Source organism: Mustelus asterias, chromosome 12 (genome assembly GCF_964213995.1).
Source record: "Mustelus asterias chromosome 12, sMusAst1.hap1.1, whole genome shotgun sequence".
In the NCBI taxonomy this organism is placed as follows: Eukaryota; Metazoa; Chordata; class Chondrichthyes; order Carcharhiniformes; family Triakidae; genus Mustelus; species Mustelus asterias.
Genome location: NC_135812.1, coordinates 10,578,974 through 10,600,140, shown reverse-complemented (window position 1 = coordinate 10,600,140; position 21,167 = coordinate 10,578,974). Strand labels below are relative to the sequence as shown.

The 21,167-nt window shown below is 41.6% G+C and overlaps 1 protein-coding gene across 9 annotated transcripts in view; it reads left to right on the top strand.

The window, feature by feature from the left end:
* nf1a (neurofibromin 1a) overlaps positions 1 to 21,167 on the top strand; it is a 159,112-nt gene that overhangs the window by 72,109 nt on the left and 65,836 nt on the right. For 8 of the 9 annotated variants that reach the window (XR_013499075.1, XR_013499076.1, XM_078224704.1 and 5 more), the window contains exons 12-19: positions 473 to 604; positions 3,103 to 3,237; positions 5,131 to 5,244; positions 5,692 to 5,771; positions 9,048 to 9,171; positions 15,248 to 15,494; positions 18,387 to 18,460; positions 20,157 to 20,240. Coding sequence is in view for 7 of the 9 variants with exons in the window: in XM_078224704.1 (XP_078080830.1) it covers positions 473 to 604; positions 3,103 to 3,237; positions 5,131 to 5,244; positions 5,692 to 5,771; positions 9,048 to 9,171; positions 15,248 to 15,494; positions 18,387 to 18,460; positions 20,157 to 20,240 (990 nt within the window). In the remaining 2 variants the exon portion in view is untranslated. Of the gene's footprint in view, positions 1 to 472; positions 605 to 3,102; positions 3,238 to 5,130; positions 5,245 to 5,691; positions 5,776 to 9,047; positions 9,172 to 15,247; positions 15,495 to 18,386; positions 18,461 to 20,156; positions 20,241 to 21,167 lie in introns of those variants that run through there. The other variant, XM_078224711.1, reaches the window with a different exon arrangement.

The window sequence follows — 21,167 nt, the reverse complement described above, 5'->3', positions numbered from 1 at the left end:
TGAGGCTAATGTTCTTTGGACCTGATTAACAGCACTGTAGGAAAGTACAAAGCAGTTCGAAGGCTGGCCTTTTACTCTGGGATCGGAGCTTGAACCTGAGCCTGATTTAATATTGACTTTTTCATTTTCTGTGTCATAGTCGCATCCCAGTTCCTTGCAGGGACAGGTTGACAGCACAGAATCGCATGCAATTTGGCACTAATAGTTCTGTAAAGGTCATGAGGATGGGAGGATGAAATGGTCCTGTGCAGACAGCAGAGGCTTGGAGGGAAGCAATAGCTTTCGATCTTTATATATGTGTAAAAATTCTTAATGCACCCTTTTCTGGACGGTAAAGGAATGGTGTTTTCAACTGTGAAGATTTCTGTAGCAATTGGTGCAAGGTCAGCATTCAGTTGTATTGTGTTAAAATGAATGTCTCCGTTTGCTCTCTTGTTTCCTCACCACTGTCTCTACACCATTACGTTTTCAGTCTGCAGTGGATTGGTGGCCTAAGATCGATGCGGTGTACTGTTACTCAGGAGAACTCAGAGGCATGTTAGCGGAAACTCTGAATCGGGTGATGCAGAGCTGCAGCACACACGCTCAACTGCGTATGACATCGGTATGCCTGTTTAGCAGTTTCATGTTGTGTCAGCTGAATGTTTCCATCATGCCATTCCTGCAGTTTTTCCATAACTGTTTGTCTGGGAAATATAGTTTCTAGCACAATTATTTTTATTTTGAACCATACATCCTTAAATACAAATATATTTATTAATTTGCAACAGGTAGAATAAAATAGAATCCAAATAATTCGGGGATTTCAGTCACCACTGGGATTTCTACTTTTACCACGGAGAGCATTTTATTAGTTGAGCAATTCTTTTGACTGCTAAAATTGGAGTTACTGGTTTGGTAAATAATGAAATTTTACGTACAGTGAATGTAGATACAGAATATAGATACTTGTGGCTGTTTTACAAGTTCTTTGGTTCGGAAAGGGGCAATACCCGAGGCTGGAATATTCTTAGTTCAGGCTCCACAGGGTACTTTTCAATAGGGGTAGACAAATACTTGCCCTGTAGTGGCACAGATGGTATTTATTCTGTTGGTCTCTTTGTTCTTTTTAGTATGAAAGCTCGTGAATAAATAAACTAGAAATCAAGTTTGGGGAAAAAAGTTTAAGATAAGTGAACAAACTTGTCGAGCTGTAATTTCATATTTTTTATGCACTGCATCCCCTTTCTTATGAAGAGTCAAGAGTTAAGCATTTTGTGACAATGTGGCTAGAGTGGTGAATATTCAATAACCTCTTTTAAAAAAAAAAGTTGGAAGCCCAAGATGTTTTAATGGAAATAGCCGAGGTCTGAGTTTCATTATGTACAGAAGGTACAATATTTCTAGTAACCTGCCATAATCCATGAAGTGCACAATGCTGAAAGAGCATCAGCCTTGCATACAAGTGGGGGTGATTCCTCCCCAGAGCTGTATGCCCTTCCCATCTGAGAAGGCAGGCGCCCTAATCCCAAACATCCTCTAAAGTGCTTTCTAAACCAAGCTGTTGTGCAAGCAAATGGCCACAAGTCCATGAGCGTTTCCCTGCACTGAGTTGTACAGTGTGTGGATAGAATTCTATCGCTTCTCATTGCTGATGGCCTTAACCAGATGGGAAAGGCGACTGATGAAGCGCTATAAAATACATTTTACCTGTTGACCTCCCGAGCTGAGAAGCAAAACATTTCTACTAGGCCGGAGGCACCAACAAAATGGAAACCAGATATTTAATTTTCTGAAGTCTGTCTTGTTTTCGGTGCAGTTATTTTATTTATCTTGTCTCTAACATCCATCGGTCTTTGTCAGCCTAATTCTTTAACTGGAAAAATAGTCCAAAAAGAAACAATTGGGCAGCCAACTTTTAGCTTTCTCCTGTAGCAGCTATAGTACAGACGTTTGATATTTAAATCTTTTTCACACTGGATACTTGCTGTGTGTGTGTTTGTTTTACACTGTAGTCTATTTTGCACATTGGTGTTGAATTGACACTGCACAACTGGACGGACCAGGTAAATTTTTGTACTTGTCTATCGCTGGTATTTTAGATTTCCAATGGCCTAAGTGCTGAATTCTGCTGTAGGGGATGATGCTTTGTAGATTACATAGAGACAAGGTGATTCATTTCCTATAAGTAGGTGTTAAGGAATATTGCAGGTTGGGAACCCAGAGCTAAATTTATGTAGCTTTGCGTTCTGAGCTTTTAGTTTGCCGCTTTTATTGAAAATTATTAACTTGGGGCCCTAATATTGCTTTATTGCAGTAGGTCACGTCAAATGGACCAAGTATTGTAGTTGCATAGTTTTTTTTCCGAAGAAACTAAAAGAAGTGGACTATGTTGGTGAATTGGAGTATATTGACCAAAACTACTGATTGGCTTATTGGGGGTTTGGGGGTGGGGGAGGGGGTGGAGAAAGTATTGCAGTTGTAAAACGTGTTGCAAAGTCTTTCATTTCACAACTCATTTGTTAATGTTATATTTAGTGTCACCTGTTCGGATAGGTAGCAGCTGTTTAACATGGCTACTCTGACATTGATTGGTGGTGCTTTGTCTTCTGCTTTATTTTCTGTGCTTATTGGCTGCTGTCGCTCACATGATCAGATGCCAACCAGTCACTGTTTTGCATGGCAGTGGGCTTCTGTTGCTGTAAGTATGATTCATAGTAACTATCACAGAAAAGCAATTAGATCGCTCCCTTTTCTGTGCTTAGTTACATTAGTAAACACAACATAATCCATCTAGGTCTGAATATGTAGCATGCATCCACCTTCTCGAATAAAACCTTAACTGTTGAAAAAGATCTGATTAAATTTAAACAGCTCCTTTTCTGCCATGCATTTACTAATGTTTCACACTCTTGTTCGTTGTTTTATAATTGTTTTTGAATTAGTGGTTTTGATAAGCATAAATATATGTGCGCACAGGTCTCGTAACATATGGATCAGATATTCAGTACATTCAAAGCCAGAGCAAATATTTTAAGGCGTTTGATTAACTGATTTGTAAGAAATGGGTCAACTTGCTGATCTTCATGATTGTCCACCTTTTGTTTTATAAATTTATTTCAGAGTCTTACATTCAAGGAAAAAATGACGAGCCTTAAATTTAAAGAAAAGCCAACAGACTCAGAAACCCGGAGTTATAAATTTTTATTGCTGGCCATTGTGAAATTAATTCATGGAGACCCAAAGCTCATGTTACATGTAAGTATTGGTCAGCGATGTGGGGCTCCCGGTTTGGAAGAACATTTGCATTGCAAGCCCAATGCAGTTTTGTTTTGTGACCAACAGATTTAAGACTTCAAACAAAAAGTGTCAAGGTTAATGATTCGTTTGATAGTATTTTTATTCAAAGAACAAAGAAAAGGAAGCACAGTAACAGGCCCTTCAGCCCTCCAAGCCCGTGCCAGTCATAATGCCCTGACTAAACAAAAAAACCCACCTGCCCTTACTCGGTCCATATTCCTCGCAGCAAGAAAGATCTTTTGATTTATTATTGTCACATGTATTAGCATACAATGAAAAGTATTGTTTTTTGTGCGTGATACAGACAAAGCATACCGTTCATAGAGAGGAAAATGCGAGAGTGAAGAATGTAGTGTTACAGTCATAGCTAGGGTGTAGAGAAAGATCAACTTAGTGCGAGGTAGGTCCATTCAAAAGTCTGACAGCAGCAGGGAAGAAGCTGTTCTTGAGTCGGTTGGTACGTGACCTCAGACTTTTGTATCTTTTTCCCGACGGAAGAGGGTGGAAGAGAGAATGCCCGGGGTGCGTGGGGTCCTTAATTATGCTGGCTGCTTTGCCGAGGCAGCGGGAAGTGTAGACAGAGCCAATGGATGCTCATAAATGCTGATGTAGCTCTTGAGTCTGGCTTTGAATTCTTTGAGATAATCTTACCATCCAAGTGGCCAATAATGCACTGTGAAAGTTTTGAATTGCCAGGCACCCAATCAGTGTGTGATGAGTAGACTTCGGTAGTAACAAGTGATATCAGTGGAGGTGCTACAGAACATGCATGATTGTTAGAAAAACACCACATCACTTTAGGTGTGTGTTGAATCGCTGCTCTCTGCCGAGTGAAGGCATCTGAGATTTTGATCCATTCTGATAAGAGGATGACAACGATTCAGAAGCACCAGGGCAGGGATCTCACATTTAGATGCAAGTTGTGCTTTCTGCGTAGATTAATAGAAGCTGGGGCAGCACAGTGGTTAGCGTTGCTGCCTCACAGCGCCAGGGACCCGGGTTCGATTCCCGGCTTGGGTCACTGTCTGTGGGGAGTCTGCACGTTCTCCCCGTGTCTGCGTGGGTTTCCTCCGGGTGCTCCGGTTTCCTCCCACAGTCCGAAAGACGTGTTGGTTAGGTGCTAAATTCTCCCTCGGTGTACCCGAACAAGCGCCGGAGTGTGGAGACTAGGGGAATTTTCACAGTAACTTCATTGCAGTGTTAAGGTAAGCCTACTTGTGACGCTAATAAATAAACTTTAAATTTTAAAGCTGTGCCCAGGAGCAAGCTCCTCCAGTTGATCAGTAGGGGTCTTGCTGTACTGCTCTTTTGTTGGGCTAACATCTGATTACTGACATTTGAATATGCTGAGACTGTTGGTGAGATTCAATTTTATTCACTGTACATCCAGAATAAAAGGACATCGCAATTAGAAGTGCTTCGTATCACTAACCACTGAGTCCAGTATAACTCCGCCTGAATGTGAAACTTGCTATGACATTCTTTCTTGCATCATAAACTTGTGATTTAAAGTGCTGAACCTGTAGGGCACAAAACAACACAGAACAGTAGTTCACATTCCCTAGAATTCATCTTTAACAACTCTTTACTGTGGCAATGACTTTTTCTGCAAAAATATTAATTAAGGCTGAAGATGATACCTTTTTCTAAACGGAGATATTTTGTATTATAACGTTAAACTTTTTTTTTGGCAAGTAATCTGAATGGAGAATATATCGGGGCCATTATCCTGTTTTAGAAAGGAAGTTTTCAATTCCCAAAATGCAAAAGGTTGGAATCCACACAATCTTTCAACTGGGCTCGTTTTTAACTTTCTGCTTTCTAAAATATTGTCTCTCTCTCGTCTCACAGAATCCAGGGAAACTGGGACATGAAATTCAGAGTAGCACTGCGGAGTTGATAACTGGTCTAGTTCAGCTGGTTCCACAGATGAGCATGCCTGAGATAGCGCAGGAAGCCATGGAGGTAAGGACATTGGGAAGGTGTGCACCTGTGTGGCATCTGTTTACACTTGCATTCTTTCCCTCAGCGCTGCTAAATTATGGGCTTATTGCTGTTCTCCCTTCTGGCGAGCGCCAAGAATGTTGTTCTTTCTTCATAGATACCAATTGATCCACTTTGCACTTGCATCATCTTATATCTTCCTTGGTGTGTTATAGGCATTTTTAACAGTTTTTATTTTAAGGAACAAAAAGCTACTCAGATTGACGACATAAAACGTACCTCAGCACTTACCTGAGATTAACCAAACCGATAGCTCAAGATGTTAGCGGGTGAATGGTTTTGGTGCTGGGTGAAGATATCAGTGCATGGTTGGCTGGGAGACTCTGAAAGATTTGATCTGAAGTTCTTTGCGGTGTCGGGCCAAGGCTGCTCTTACATTAAAACTTTTCCTGCCATTCTTCTTTCAAGGCCTTGTTAGTTCTTCACCAACCAGAAAATATAGAGTTGTGGAACCCAGATGCACCAATAGAAACCTTCTGGGATATAAGGTGAGTGTTGAGGGGGGCGGGTGGGGGAAGGTCTTCTGTAGAAAATGTTAATCATGTTTCAAATGTGCTGATCCTTTACCCACATGGTTATTGCATGTATAATGTAGTAGTCCTTCAGGACAAATGTTTTGCATATTTGGAAATACCTCTGGCAATGACAGAGGCCCTTTGGCCCATTGTGTCTGCACCAGCCATCAAGCACCTATCTTTGTGAGGCGTCTTGTAGTTTGATATGCATGTGGAATGATGGGCACTCATGTTATTTTTTACAATATGTACCTCCAAATGGAAAATCACAATATAGAAACACAATTGGAAAACTGCACTAACAGAAAATCGATGCCTGTTACCAGCTTGCTCTGGGCTTCTTCTCATAACGTCTTGATGATCTTAGCCATTCAGCTCAGATTCCATTGAATTTTCAGTTGTAAACTCCAAAGATTAGGTGCAGGTTGGCCATGCTAAAACTGCCCCTTAGTGTCAGGGGGACTAGCAGGGTAAATGCATGTGGTTATGGGGATCGGGCCTTGGTGGGATTGTGGTCAAATGGCCTCCTTCTGCACTGTAGGGATTCTATGATTCTAAACAAATGGTTTAGCTTTCTCTGCTGGTTAATTAAGTAACCTATTTAAGAAGAACAAAAATGTTTAGTCTTCCGACAGCACGCTGGTTCTATTTTTGTAATGGGATGGAAATTAGATGGAATGTTGCACAATGATCGCTTTTGCACATTTAGTCTATTGATATCACTTAATTCAAACTATTGGCCAAATATTTAGCACACAGTTGTCATTTTGCTGTGTTTGCACACACACACACACCCTCCCCCTCCTTTTCGGTTATATTAGAGGAAAGGTGATTGGAAGAAGTACTTTGTGTGTTCTTTCTCCAGACCATTTGAGCCTCCCGGTTGCTATACAGTAATCATAGAATCCTCACAGTGAAGAAGGAGGCCATTCAGCCCATCGAGTAAAGGAGACATGAGTTCTGCTTCTTTGTAAAATACCTTCACTTCTTTGATCCAACTCCACGCACAATTCTCCACCACCCCCAGTGCCACCTGTGGCCCCTTTATAAATCTATTGAATAATTGACATCAAATTAGGACTTAATTTGAAGGTCTGTTAACCCATTCCTGACATGAGAATCCTTGTTAAAATCTCTAAACTGTTCATATTTCAAACTGGTTTGTGTAGCTTTGTGGACAGCGTGGTATGTGCAAAAAATCCAAAAGTTGCCTGTGCTCAGAGTCCCATCAGTTAGCATCTCTGCCGAATCCAGCAGTGATTGACATCTTGTTCAGTCCTGGGTAGATGACCTGAAAGTGGAAAGCTGTTTACTGCCTCAACATGCTCACATTAAAGAACAGAAAGTTAAGGATGGTGTTCACCTTACTTTGCTGGAACTTGTTCATTAACAGCGACTAAGTGCATCTGCCTGTTTTGAGGCCTAAAGTGAGAAATCGTTGTGGAGTTGGAATCACTGGTTTAAAAATCTGCCTTCTTACAAAGTTGGGGACTTGACAAATACACTATAATATGGGGTTAGGATAGGATGTTGGAGTCATTGCCTCTATCAGTTTGAAAATTGGCAAGTTTAGGATTGTAAGTTCGTACCATGGGTCTTCATGTTACGGAGCAGTCGACAATTCACACACACAGCTTTGGGTACCTGGGGGAAGATGTTCCATGAGGCAGTGGGATCTGGATTTGCTTCCTATTCTTTTCTTCTCTGCCACTGCTCTGCTTCATCATTAAGCCGTTGTGACTCGGTGTGCAGCATGTTGGGGTAGGGTATCGTAATTCTGAGCGATTAGTAGCAAGCTCCTCCCAGTCATTGTCAACATTGCCACGCTTCAAGGAGAGCTTCAGAGTGTCTTTGAAACATTTTCTTTGCCTTCCCCTGGAATGTTGGCCATTCGAGAGTTGAAAAAACAGGACCTGATGGGGGTAAATGTGTTCTGCCACCTGGATACAGTGTTCAATCCACCTGAAGTTGCTAATAGAGTTGGCTTCAAGAAGGACACCAACATTTGTTCGACAGTTTCCCTGTACAGATGTCCAATAATCTTCACACATCTGTTGCCTATGTACAGACTCATGAACAGGCACTACCAGGTTCACAGCCTAGGCCATGTCACCAGTTCTCCATTGTCACAGGCCTTAGCAAATGGATTCTGGTAGATGCCTGTGCATGACTTTGTATAATACGGGGACCTTGGGTGCCGTCATTGTCCACACTGGTTTGCGATCAGATTTCAGTGACCTGTCAAATCACAATGACCAGACTCCCAGCCACCTTCTGCCTTCACAGCAATGTGGTGTACAATGTTCCTTGCCTGATGTGCCATTGAGGACTTTTTGGATTATTTTTTGCTTGACACCTTCCTCACCTTGCTGCTCTGATCAGCCCTACCAGGAGCAAGGAGGTCCCAACTGCCTCACTTAAGGGATTGTCAGAGCACGCAAGCTCTTCACCACATGATGTGTGGGTGAGGTTGATTGGCCGTGATAAATTGCCCCTTAAGGTCAGGGGGATTAAGTGGGTAAATATGTGGGGTTGCGGGGATAGGCCCTGGGTGGGATTGTGGTTGGTGCAGACTCGATGGGCCAAATGGCCACCTTCTGCACAGTAGATTCGATATGATTCAATAATAATGTGATCGATGGAGAAGGGAGATAGGTTACTGAATGTAAAGTGACGTCTCCAAATTTAAACATCTTCAAATCCGGATGTATCAAGTAGGATATGGTAAATCTCTGTTTAGAGTGCATTCTAGTGTCCCAATTCTGGTCTTTTACATTTGGAATAATGATTGTTATATATAAGCCATTCATGGCATGTCTTGCAAGGTGTAGAAATTTGCCCCTGTTGCTGACTTTTTCTCTGACTTTTTCTCAGACTTAGAAAGCATTGACTCCAGCACAGCTAAAGAGAATGAGCAGTGTTTCTCGTGTGCTTTCCAGGTTTAGGCAGGTTTAGACCTTAGGAAGCAGCGGTAGTAATTCAACACAATTCAATTCCAGACTTTTGCCTTAGGATTGAACAATGAGCGAATGAGATAATGTAATTTGAGGATGGCATGCTTGCTGTATCCTGTGTGTTCTCACATGGCAACGAACAGTCAAGTAGTCAAATTATAATGTAAAGCAACCCCCGTGCGGTCCATAAATTTGTTACTCTTCTAGCACAGCTGTCGTTTTCCCATCCACAACCACCAAGAACCTAACTGAAAATTTATCTTGTTTCTTAATCATTTTTCATTTGTGCCGACAGCTCTCAGGTTCTATTTTTCATCTGTAAGAAATTGATCGCTCATCAGATGCTGAACAGCACAGAGATTCTCAAGTGGCTGCGGGAAATTCTAATCTGTCGGAATAAGTTTCTACTGAAGAATAAGGTAGTAGCAGACTTCAGAGTTACCCTGTGGAACTTCTTAAAGATTAAAAACGTTATTTTAAAAAAAAAAAATTGCCTTCTGATTTTTCCCCCTCCAGTGTAAATATTACCGGAATAGCTTCAAAATATTGTGTGAAATACTCTTTAGAATGGTATGAGTCGTGGAAAGATGGTTACTTTATATGCAATCTTTGTTCCTAGCATACAAAACCAATATCAGCACATCCTTCCTTTGCTGGAGGGACAGGATGTCATTAGCCACACAATTTTGCATAGCTTTAGTGTATTACTTCACACTGTTAACGTGGTACTTCAGAGCAGGATTTATTCTTGCCCATCCTTCACCCCTAATTTTTCTCTCCTTCCTCTTTCACTCTTTCCCCAATCCACTCCAAAGCAAGTTGTTCATTCCACATGATGAATATTGTTAACGAGGGCAGTGAGGTGGCTATAATTACAACATTTAAAAGACATTTGGACAGGCGCATGGATAGGAAAGGTTTGGAGGGATATGGGCCAAATGCTGGCAAATGGGACTAGTTCAGTTTAGCAAACCTGGTTGACATGGACGAGTTGGGCTGAAGGGCCTGTTTCCGTACATCTGTGACTTGGCCCAAGTCCCAATGCCCCTCTATTGTTCTTTGTTTTGTTTTAAGTAGTTCCTTAAGCCTATCCATTTGACCAACCATTTGGTCATCACTCCTAACTTCCCAATGAAGGTTGGCTATGCATTGTGTGGAAATTGTGTCTATATTAAAGCTGCTCTTCAATGACATAGTATTGTTGAGAGTAGAAAGGTAGAGGTTACTTCTTTCCAGGGTAAACCACAAACTGACTTCAATTTAATTTTGGGGAACAGGATAAATAGAGAAAGGAGTTTAAGGGGATGACTATTTCATTTTGACATAGTTAAATAACATTGAGCACAAAGATCTAGTATTGTAGCAATGCAGAAAGATTTTTTATGGTCGTATATAGTCCTGTAATTCTCATTTATGTTACTGTGTTGTGAAAAGGTTTTAAGGAGAAAGCTATATGCCCTTTTCTGTCATTTTAACTTGAGTCAAAGTTGCGGTACTTATTGGGTAGAAATTTAGATAAGCAGTTTGTCCCCATTTTGCATTTACTTGATGCATTTTCTGATCAATGATTTCTTTGTAATACACTCACTGTTGTATCAATAGAGATAAAAACCAAGATGTTTGAAGTGTCCGCATATTTTATTTTCAGTACTTAGCAGTTTTTATACTATAATATATTGTTTGATTACTTGTTTCAAATGTCTACACCTAGGGGGTTTGGATGGGGAGCAATTTGTGAGCTGTGTCCAGGGTGGGTTTTTTTAAACAGTATGCGCATAATCCAATGAGGGAGGGTACCATATTGGACCTGGTATTGGGGAATGAGTCTGGCCAGGTGATCAGAGTTTCAGCGGGGGAGCATTTTGGGAATAGTGACCATAATTCTGTAAGTTTTCGGATACTTATGGATAAAGACAAGTGGTCCTTGGGTGAAAGTGTTAAATTGGGTGAAGGCCAACTATAACCGGATTAGGCAAGAATTGGAGAATATGGATGGGAATATGTTTGAAGGTACATCCACATCTGACATGTGGAATTCTTTTAAAGATCAGTTGATTAGAGTGCAGGACAGGCATGTTCCTGTGAAAATGAAGGACATGAATGGCAAGATTCAAGAACCTTGGATGATGGCAAATTGGCAGCTTAGTCAAGAGAAAAAAAGGAAGCATACTAGGTAACACAGAACAGACAAAGCCCTTGAAGAATATAGAGAAAGTAGGAAGGAGCTCAAACGGGGAGTTAGGAGAGCGAGAAGGAGTCATGAAATGTCCTTGGCCAGCAGGGTTAAGGAGAATCCCAAGGCATTTTATACATGTATTAGGAGCAAGAAGGTAGCTGGGAAAGAGTAGGCCCACTCGAGGATAAAGGAGAGGTTATATGTGGAGCCAGAGGAAGTGGGTGAGATCCTGAATGAGTATTTTACATCTGTATTCATCAAAGAGAGGGACAGAATGTTGAGATTAGGGAAGAGTGTGTGAATACTCTCGGGCAGCTCAATATAATGAAGGAGGATGTGCTGGGTGTCTTAAAATGCATTAAGGTGGACAAGTCCCCAGGGCTGGATGGGATCTATTCCAAGACACTGTGGGAGGCAAAGGAGGAATTAGCTGGGGCCTTAACAGATATCTTTGCATCCTCTTTGGCCACAGACGAGATTCCAGAGGACTGGAGAATGGCCAATGTTGTTCCTTTGTTTAAGAAGGGAAATGGAGGTAATGCAGGTAATTACAGGCCGGTGAGCCTGACGTCAGTGGTGGGGAATCTGTTGGAGAAGATTCTGAGAGACAGGATTTATTCGCATTTGGAAGTGAATGGACAGGCAGCATGGTTTTGTGCAGGGAAGGTCATGTCTCACCAACTTGATTGAGTTTTTTGAGGAGGTGACCAGAATGATTGATGAGGGAAAGGCAGTGAATGTTGTCTACATGGCCTTTAGTAAGGCAGTTGGCAAAGTCCGTCTTCCAAAATGCATCACCTCACATTTGTTTGGATTAAACTCCATCTGCTTTTTCTCTGCAGTCAATCTATATCCTGTGGCAGGCTGGTACGAAAGGTTTCATGGGATTCGTGGTGTGCTGGCTAGATGGGCATAGCTTGGTCATGGAGAGTAGGGGTGGAAGGGTGCTTTTTAGAATGGAGGTCAGTAACGAGTGGTGTTCCACGGGGTTCAGTGCTGGGACCTTTGTTTGTAATAAATATAAATGATCTGGAGGAAAGTGTAGGTGGTCTGATTAGTAAGTTTGCGGATGACACAAAAATTGGCGACGATGCAGATGTGACGAGGATTGTCAAAGGATACAGGTTATAGATAGATTGCAGACTTGGGCAGAGAAATAGCAGATAGATAAAAGCAAATTACTGCGGATGCTGGAATCTGAAACCAAGAGAGAAAACGCTGGAAAATCTTAGCAGGTCTGGCAGCATCTGAAAGGAGAGAAAAGACATTTCGAGTCCAGGTGACCCGTTGCCAAACCCTTTGTCAGCTTTGACAAAGGGTCATCTGGACTCAAAGTCAGCTCTTTTCTCTCCTTACAGATGCTGCCAGACCTGCTGAGATTTTCCAGCGTTTTCTCTTTTGGTTTCAAATAGCAGATGGAGTTTAATCCAAACAAATGTGAGGTGATGCATTTTGGAGGATCAAATTCAGGTTCGAAATATACAGTAAATGGCATAACCCTTGGGAGCATTGACGTATGGAGGAATCTCGGTGTATTGGTCCATGGATCCCTGAAAGTGGCAACACAGGTGGATAAGGTGGTCAAGAAGGCTTACAGCATGGTTGCCTTCATCAGCTGGGGCATAGAGTATAAAAGTTGGCAAGTTATGTTAGAGTTGTATAAAACTTTAGTTGGGCTGCATATTGCATGCAGTTCTGGTTGTCATACCACCAGAAAGATGTGGATGCTTTGGAGAGGGGGCAAAGAAGGCTTACCAAGATGTTGCCTAGTCTGGAGGCTTTTAGATATGAGGAGAGGTTGGATAAACTCGGATTGTTTTCACTGGAAAGACAGAGACTGATGGGCGACCTGATAGAAGTCTACAAAATTATGAGGGGCATAGATAGGGTGGATAATCAGGCTTTTTCCCAGGGTGGAAGGGTCAACTAGAAGAGGGCACAGGTTTAAGGTGAGAGGTGGAAAGTTTAGGGGATGTGAAGGGAAATTTGTTCAGACACAGGGCGGTGGGTGCCAGGAACTCACTGCCAGTGAAGGTGGTGGAAGCAAGCACGTTAGCAACTTTCAAGGAGCATCTTGATAGACGCATGGACGGGAGGCAAACGGGGATAGAAACCAGTATCGGTGCAGGCTTGGGCTGAAGGGCCTGTTCCAGTGCTGTGTCGTTCTTTGTTCTAATGGATTTGCATCATTTGTGACTAAGTGCTGCAGTTTTTTTTATTCATTTATGGGAAATGGACATTGCTGGCTGGGCCAGCATTTATTGCCCATCTTGAACTATCTTCCAATTCAGAGGGCAATTGAGTGTCAACCACATTGCTGTGGTAAGGATGGCAGATTTCTTTCCCATTAGTGAACTGGATAGGTTTGTATTTATGACAATCCAAAATGGTTTCATTAGACATTTAATTTCAGATTTTTATTGAACACAAATTTCACCATCTGGTGGGATTTGAACCCAGGTCCCCTGTTCTTACTCTGGGTCTCCGCATTAATAGTCTAGTGACAATACCACTACACCACCACATCCCCGTGGTGTTGCTGCAAGCTATCCTGATTTCCTTTTTTCCTTTTTTTTTCCTAAACTCCTTCCGTAACCATGTATTCCACTGAAGTCAGTGCCAACCCTATGAACAGACATCTGTGGGGGGCATTGTCAGTCCTATTAAATGGTTAAGCAGAGGAGGCTAATACTGCTGAGTAATTTGTCAAAGTGAACTGGATAGGTTTGTCCTCCCTTCCCCCAGTAACTCTCCCATCCTCCATTCCAATTTCCTTGCATACATCGACAAGGTTCCTGATATTGTTTCAGATTGGAAATGCACTCTCGTTGGGATCCTCATTTAATCCAACATACAATGTACTGTTGGGTGACCAATTTAAAGACGTTTCATCTGCAAATGTTTGTGAAAATTATTGTTAAAATGTTGAAATATAAAACTGTTATGAAATTAAGTTGTCACTGATGCGTTTTATGCTCAAATGTTCGTGTATCCTTGCAGAGCGGTGGTTTATTTTCTATTAAAAGTTCTAGGATGTAGTAGTTAATTAATTAAGTCCATAATGCAAACAACTTGTGGAAATGCTCCTGGTTGTTCATGTGAAGTGACTCTGTTTTTAGTAGGATAGACTGAGCAACAAACTAATTAACATTCAGACATTGAATCATTTAACAACGTATGATATATATTATGCTTTTTCCTTTCCACTTCTTACTGTTTTATGAAGTCCTTCAGTTTTGTGTGTGTCAATGGGTAACACACATTTAGGCATTCCACATACGTGAAGTGAAATATGTTTCGCACTGTTGTGATGCTGGTTCTGATTTTTCACCATTATCATATGAATAATAAATGCACTTGCACCAAGTTTTATCCTGCGATGTATTGTGGGCATGATGTGGAGATGCCGGCGTTGGACTGGGGTAAACACAGTAAGAAGTCCAATAAACCTGTTGGACTTTAACCTGGTGTTGTTAGACTTAATGTATTGTGGGTGCAGAGGGGGATTTGGTATGTGCATGATGAGCATTTATGTGATAGCGTTGCTGTTTAAGACCCTGACTGTACAAGTTTACTAGTAGGAAGTTTTTACAAATTCTGAATTTTGATAGGTGCAGTTCGCACTATGATTTACAGAATTGTATTCATAAATGATCCAAAAGAACCAAAACACTTCACTCATTTTGAGAATAGAATCCTTAGGCACTTCTCACTCCACTGCAAAATCTATGTATCGTGTTTAGATTGAAGTGCATGGTACGTGGAGAAGGTATTTTGAATAGCTTGGGCACCATGGTTAGCACTGCTGCCTCTCAGCGCCAGGGACCCGGGTTCAATTCCCGGCTTGGGTCACTGTCTGTGAGGAGTTTGCACATTCTCCCCGTGTCTGCGTGGGTTTCCTCTGGATGCTCCGGTTTCCTCCCACAGTCCAAAGACGTGCAGGTTAGGTACATTGACCCGAACAGGCACCGAAGTGTGGCGACTAGGGGAATTCCACAGTAACTTCATTGCGGTGTGAATGTAAGCCTTACTTGTGACACTAATAAATAAACTTTTTTAAAAAGGTTATGTTCTCTGCAATTTGAGGAGGCTAAGGATACACTTGTGTAGCTCTGTTCGTGCCATAATCTGCCTTGTAATATGGGATGCAAACTGATGTATCATGATTTAATTGGAATGTGAACAATATTATGGTATTTTGTAATAGATGCCTTGAAATGCTTCAAAGAAAATGGTGGCATTTTAAAACAAAAATGCTTACAACCCTCCTGTAGGTCCGACAGCTGATTTATTTGTGTGAATTGAATTTCTGAATGCAGGAGAATGCCACACTTGGCAGCGGGATCCCCATCTGTCGACAAGCACAGACAAAGCTGGAAGTGGCACTTTACATGTTCCTGTGGAGTCCGGACATCGAAGCTGTCCTTGTGTCCATGTCATGTTTTCGGCACCTCTGTGAGGAAGCTGATATTAGGTGTGGTGTCGATGACGTGCCTGTTCAGAGCATCCTGCCAAATTATAATACGTTCATGGAGTTTGCGTCAGTTAGCAACATGATGTCAACAGGTGATTGCTCATGTATCTTGTGTTGGTCAATAAACCTCAATCTACAGCTCAACTTGCTCTTACTGTCCAGACCACATTATGTAAAATTTAGCGAGATCTTGTACTTTCGGTGGCCTAGTCTTGGATTTTCTGATATTTCATGAAGTGCTAAAAGGATTGGTATTGCTTAAAAAAATAATGCTTTTAAAGTACATTTTGGGCCGAGAGGCAAGAATGGGAATTTTTGGCCAACACTTAACTTGAATAGTTCAGAATGGAAGCAGCTTGCTGTACTTTAGGATAATTTAAGATTTAACATTCAGCTTATTGGCTTGTCCTAAGTATTGACTAAGTTTTGACGTGGTCAAGCTTGGAGGGATGTGTACCATCATATGGCAAGCTGTATTTTGCATTGTATTAATTCCATGCAGTCAGAATTAAGATGACATTTTGTGACGTGTAGAATCATTTGGACATTGTGAAGTGCTTCTACACTGCCCAATAATCCTTCACTGCCAGGATGGCACAGTGGTTAGCACTGCTGCCTCACAGCACCAGGGACCCGGGTTCGATTCCCGGCTTAGGTCACTTTCTGTGTGGAGTTTGCATGTTCTCCCCGTGTCTGCGTGGGTTTCCTCCGGGTGCTCCGGTTTCCTCCCACAGTCCAAAAGACGTGCTGGTTAGGTGCATCGGCCATGCTAAATTCTCCCTCTGTGTACCCGAACAGGTGCTGGAACGTAACTTCATTGCAGTGTTAATGTCAGCCTACTTGTGACAATAATAAAATAAACTAAACTAAAAATATGTAGTTACACATAAAAATATGATACTCAAATTTCAAAAGTAAAGGACCAACCGTCTTTAAGGAACACTAGACAAGGATAATGTAATAGATGTAACGTATTTAGATTTTCAAAAGGCCTTTGATAAGGCCCTGCACGGTAGACTCATGGCAAAAGTCAGAACTTGTGGAATTGGGAGCAAGAATCCAAATGGTTCGAAAATTGGTTAGTGAATGGAAAATGGGGAGCAAAATGGGTACTCAATTTGACAGAAAGTGGTGTTCCGCAAGTATTGATGCTGGGATTATTATTATCCACAAATTACATAAACAATTTGGATTTGGGAATTGGAACTGCAAGTTCAAAATTAGTGAAAACTAATTGTGGCGTATCGTAAACACTGAGGAAGACTGTGCAGAATATAAGACAGTGTTAGTAAACTTGGAGAGAAGTGGTACACTGCGAGAACAAATAGAGTCATATACTCCTGCTATGATCTAACCTGCGATAGAGGATGATATGGGGATGGTATTTAGGTTTATTTGGTACCACGAGCTTTCGAAGCGCTGCTCCTTCATCAGGTGAGTGAAGGGGCAGCGCTCCGAAAGCTCATGATACCAAATAAACCTGTTGGACTTTAATCTGGTGTTGTGAGACTTATTACTGGGATAGAGGAGCAACTGGATCTAGGTAAAAAGATCAACACAGCGCCAAAAAGCATTTTGTTAAGAAAAGCAAAGTAAGCACAGGGTTCATTTCTAGAGGAACAGATTTGGGCAGAGAGGTCATGTTGAACTTGCGTCGAGTCTTGCCTAGACTACAGTTGACAAACTGCGCACAGTTCTGTTCTTTGTATTCTGGAAAGGATACAGAGGCATTGGAAAACCTGCAATAAAAAAACATTCGCAATGACACTAGAACTGAGAGAACATAACAGCAGGAAAGGCTGAACAGCTTGGGGCTGTTTCTCGTGGAGATGAGATGGCTGAAGGGTAACCTGACATCGAACTTTTAAAATCCCTACAGTGCAGAAAGAGGCCATTCGGCCCGTTGAGTCTGCACCGACTCTCTGAAAGAGCATCCCACCCAGACCCTCCCATCCGCCCTATCCCTGTAACCCTGCACGTTCACCATGGCTAATCCAAGTAACCTGAACTACTTTGGTAGAGTTTGGTAGAATGGGTAAAGATGAGAGATTTCCAAATGTGAGGGAAACTAAAGCCAGGGGCATAAAGGTAAGCTAGTTACTGATAGATCAAACTGAGGCAAAACTTGAAGACTGGTTAGGATGTCAAGCTTGCAACAGGACATAGTTAGAGCAAGTAACATAGATACATTATAGGGAGGCTAGATAAACATGTGAGGGAGAATAGAATAGGATTTTCTGATGTGGGTAGATGAAGATGGGGTGAGAGAAGAGTCAAATGATGTTTTTTTTTGTGCTGTGGACTCTATTTTAATAAACTTCAAAGAACACACTAAACTAAAAGCAAAACACTGTGCTAGAAATCTGAAATAAAAACAAAATGTCATAAACTTATTTTTACTTTGATCAAATTTTCTCAATTTCTGAAATTATTTTCTCATATCTGATACTCGGTTGCTTTTGAAAATATTCCCACTGGCTGCACTGCATCTTTTAAATGCTTTTTCCAATGCAAGTGGTCTGTAAATGAAAACCTAAATAAAAATGCTCATCACAGCCCTGTCAGGGGACGGCACGATGACACAGTGGTTCGCACTGCTGTCTCACAGTGCCAGGGACCCGGGTTCGATTCCTGGCTTGGGTCACTGTCTGTGTGTGGACTTTGCACGTTCTCCCGTTGTCTGCATGGGTTTCCTCCCACAGTCCAAAGACGTGCTGGTTAAGTGAATTGGCCATGCTAAATTCTCCCTCAGTATATCCGAACAGGCGCCGGAGTGTGGCAACTAGGGGATTTTCACAGTAACTTCATCGTACGCAGTAAGCCTACTTGTGACTAGTAAATAAACTTTTACTTGCAACTTGCAGCTATTCAAATAGCAATAATCAGCTTCATAAATCCTCATTAAATCAGATCCAACTTGTGCTAGTGATTAACGTTCTTCCATGTTGAGTGTTTACTTGATTCATATTGATTTTAAACTATAGGGCGGACAGCTCTTCAGAAACGGGTGATGGCGTTACTGCGGAGGATAGAGCATCCAACAGCAGGGAACACCGAGGTAAATTTTCAATTGTTTTCCATGGTGTTGGAGTGACAAGATGCCAGTTTCTGTTGTGCATATTTCAGCAAAAGTGGCCATTTTGCCTTGTGCGGTGTTTAAGGTGATGTAAATGCACTTTTGTCCTAAAACTTGGGTCCCTTTTCAAGAAATAGATTCACAAAGATGATACTTGAACTGAGAGAATGTACCAGCGGGAAAGACCAAACAGTGTAGGGCTCTGACCTGATACTGGTCTTTAAGATTTTGAAGGAGTTTGGTAGAATAGTTAAAGATGTACAAGAGATTTCGAAACGTGAGGGAAGCTAAAGTCAGGGGCCATAAAGGTAAGCTAGTTATTGGTAGATCAAATTCAGGTGAAACTTGAAGATTGGTTGGAGTGTAAAACTTGCTGCTACAAGGAATATTTAGAATAGGAATAGAAGGCGGCATGGTGGCACAGTTCAGGGACCTGGGTTCGATTCCCGGCTTGAGTCACTGTCTGTGCGGAGTCTGCACGTTCTCCCCATATCTGCGGGGGTCTCCTCTGGGTGCTCCGGTTTCCTTCCACAGTCCGAAAGACGCGCTGGTTAGGTGCATTCTGTTAAATTCTCCCTCAGTATTACCCGAACAGGCGCTGGAGTGTGACGAGTAGGGGATTTTCACAGTAACTTCATTGCAATGTTAATGTAAGCCCACTTGTGACACACAAATAAATTTATTTTTAAATAAATAACATAGATACATTGTAGGGAGGTCAGATAAACATGAGGGAGAAAGGAACTTCCTGGTGGAACATGGTGTTCGTACTGAATCACTCAGTGGAAGCTGAGGTACTTGGTGCATTGTTGTGATCAGAGATGAATGGAAACCATGCCGTGCGAGCCATGTTGGAGCTGTTTTGCCTTGGAATAAATTCTGGGTTTATACCTGCAAGCTGTTGCTCAGCTGAGTTCTAAATCTCAATAGCAGCTTCGTGGGGGATTGTCACTTAGACGGTTTGGCATTTTGCAGCAAGGAGGAGGGAGAAGAGTGTGGAATTGAAGAGCCAGTTATTATCCAGCCATTCCCATCTCCTTCTCATAATGGTTCCAGCAGTACTAATGAAAATCTTGAAGTCGAAAAAAAAAAGCTTGAGACCTTTTCAAAGTAGTAATTATAATTTTTATGTAATGGAATGGAGGTGTGCATTTCAAAACCTAGTTACTAAAATGTTTAGAAGAGTTAACGTAAGTAATTATTCATAGGCTAGAGATTAAGGTTTGGAAAGACAGTATAGTGCAGCCATAGTCCTAAATTGTGACAGGTTAGCTTTCATGAAAATAGATACCTTTCCCCTAATTACTTATGACTCTTGGGTTGTATGCATTTTTTAACTTGGATTTTAACAACGCACCTGGCTTCCATGCCAACACCTTGGTTATGTTCTTTCCAGAAGGATAGGGGGTTTTAGTTAAGTCGGGCAGCATGGTCACTGCAGGCTTGGAGGGCCGAAGGGCCTATTCCTGTGCTGTAATTTTCTTTGTTCGCATTTTGTAAGAAGTTGCCTTCAGTTGTAATTGGTAAATATAACTTCAAAAGCAGCTCTTTTGTAAGCAAGCGGTGATTTTTATCCTATCTGAGAGAGCCAAATTTGGATTTTGACAATTGGGCCATATGTTTCACATTTACACCAGTTCATTTTCCTTACGTAGACTTGTTGCTATTTCCTTTTTAGGCCTGGGAAGACACATATACCAAGTGGGAACATGCTACCAAGTTAATTCTCAATTATCCTAAAACTAAGATTGAGGACGGACAAGTAAGTCTAAGTTTGGAGCAAAAGCAGAAAAATGCTGGAAAATCTCAGCAGGTCTGACAGCATCTGTGGAGAGAGAATAGAGCCGACATTTTGAGTCTGGATGACTCTTCGTCAGAGCTGAGAGGAAAGACAACAGAGATTTATACTAACAGTATCTTTGATTTATACTAACAGTACCGTATACTAACAGAATCTTTGTTTCAGGTTCCAATACCGCAGTATTTTGCAATTATCCAAGTTTGGAGTGTTGTACAAGTGGATAGTTATTGGAACCAGCAATGATTTGCCAACAATCTCGGTCATAGCAGGTGTAGGGATGTTTGGCATGGAAACATGTTTGGGCAGTAGGAGATACTCTTATTCTGGTGAAGTTTAAGCCATGGTGGCACATGGAAAAGAGAACCATGGATACTTGAATATTATCAGAAAACGCTGGAAATAATCAGCCAGTCTGACTATATCCATGGAGAGGGAACGTATTCCCGTTCTCCAGATGACCTGCTTGACCACCTGGGTATTTTCAGCATTTTCTGTTTGTATTTCAGATTTCTCATCTGCAGCAATTTACATATTTAATGGTGATGCTGATGCCAAAAGCCAAAACAAGTTCCCTCCCTGGCAGAGATTTCCTCCCCAAGTCAATAAGAAAATGCACCAGAACTGAAAATAGCTGTTGTTTCCGGATACTCTAGATGTGTGGCCCTAACTGGAGGGACATGTTGTGTAACGTGCGCAGAAGCATGATGTTGGCCTATTGCTTATGCTTAAATATTCTACTTGCAAGGCCACATTTTCATTGAAGAAATAATAAGTAATTCACCAGTTTTGAGAACCTGTCAAAAAGGTTAATCAATTCTTCCACCACAAATAACCTTCGGTGCCTCAATCATATGTTACAGAAAGAATGGCAATGGCATTAATCTTTAC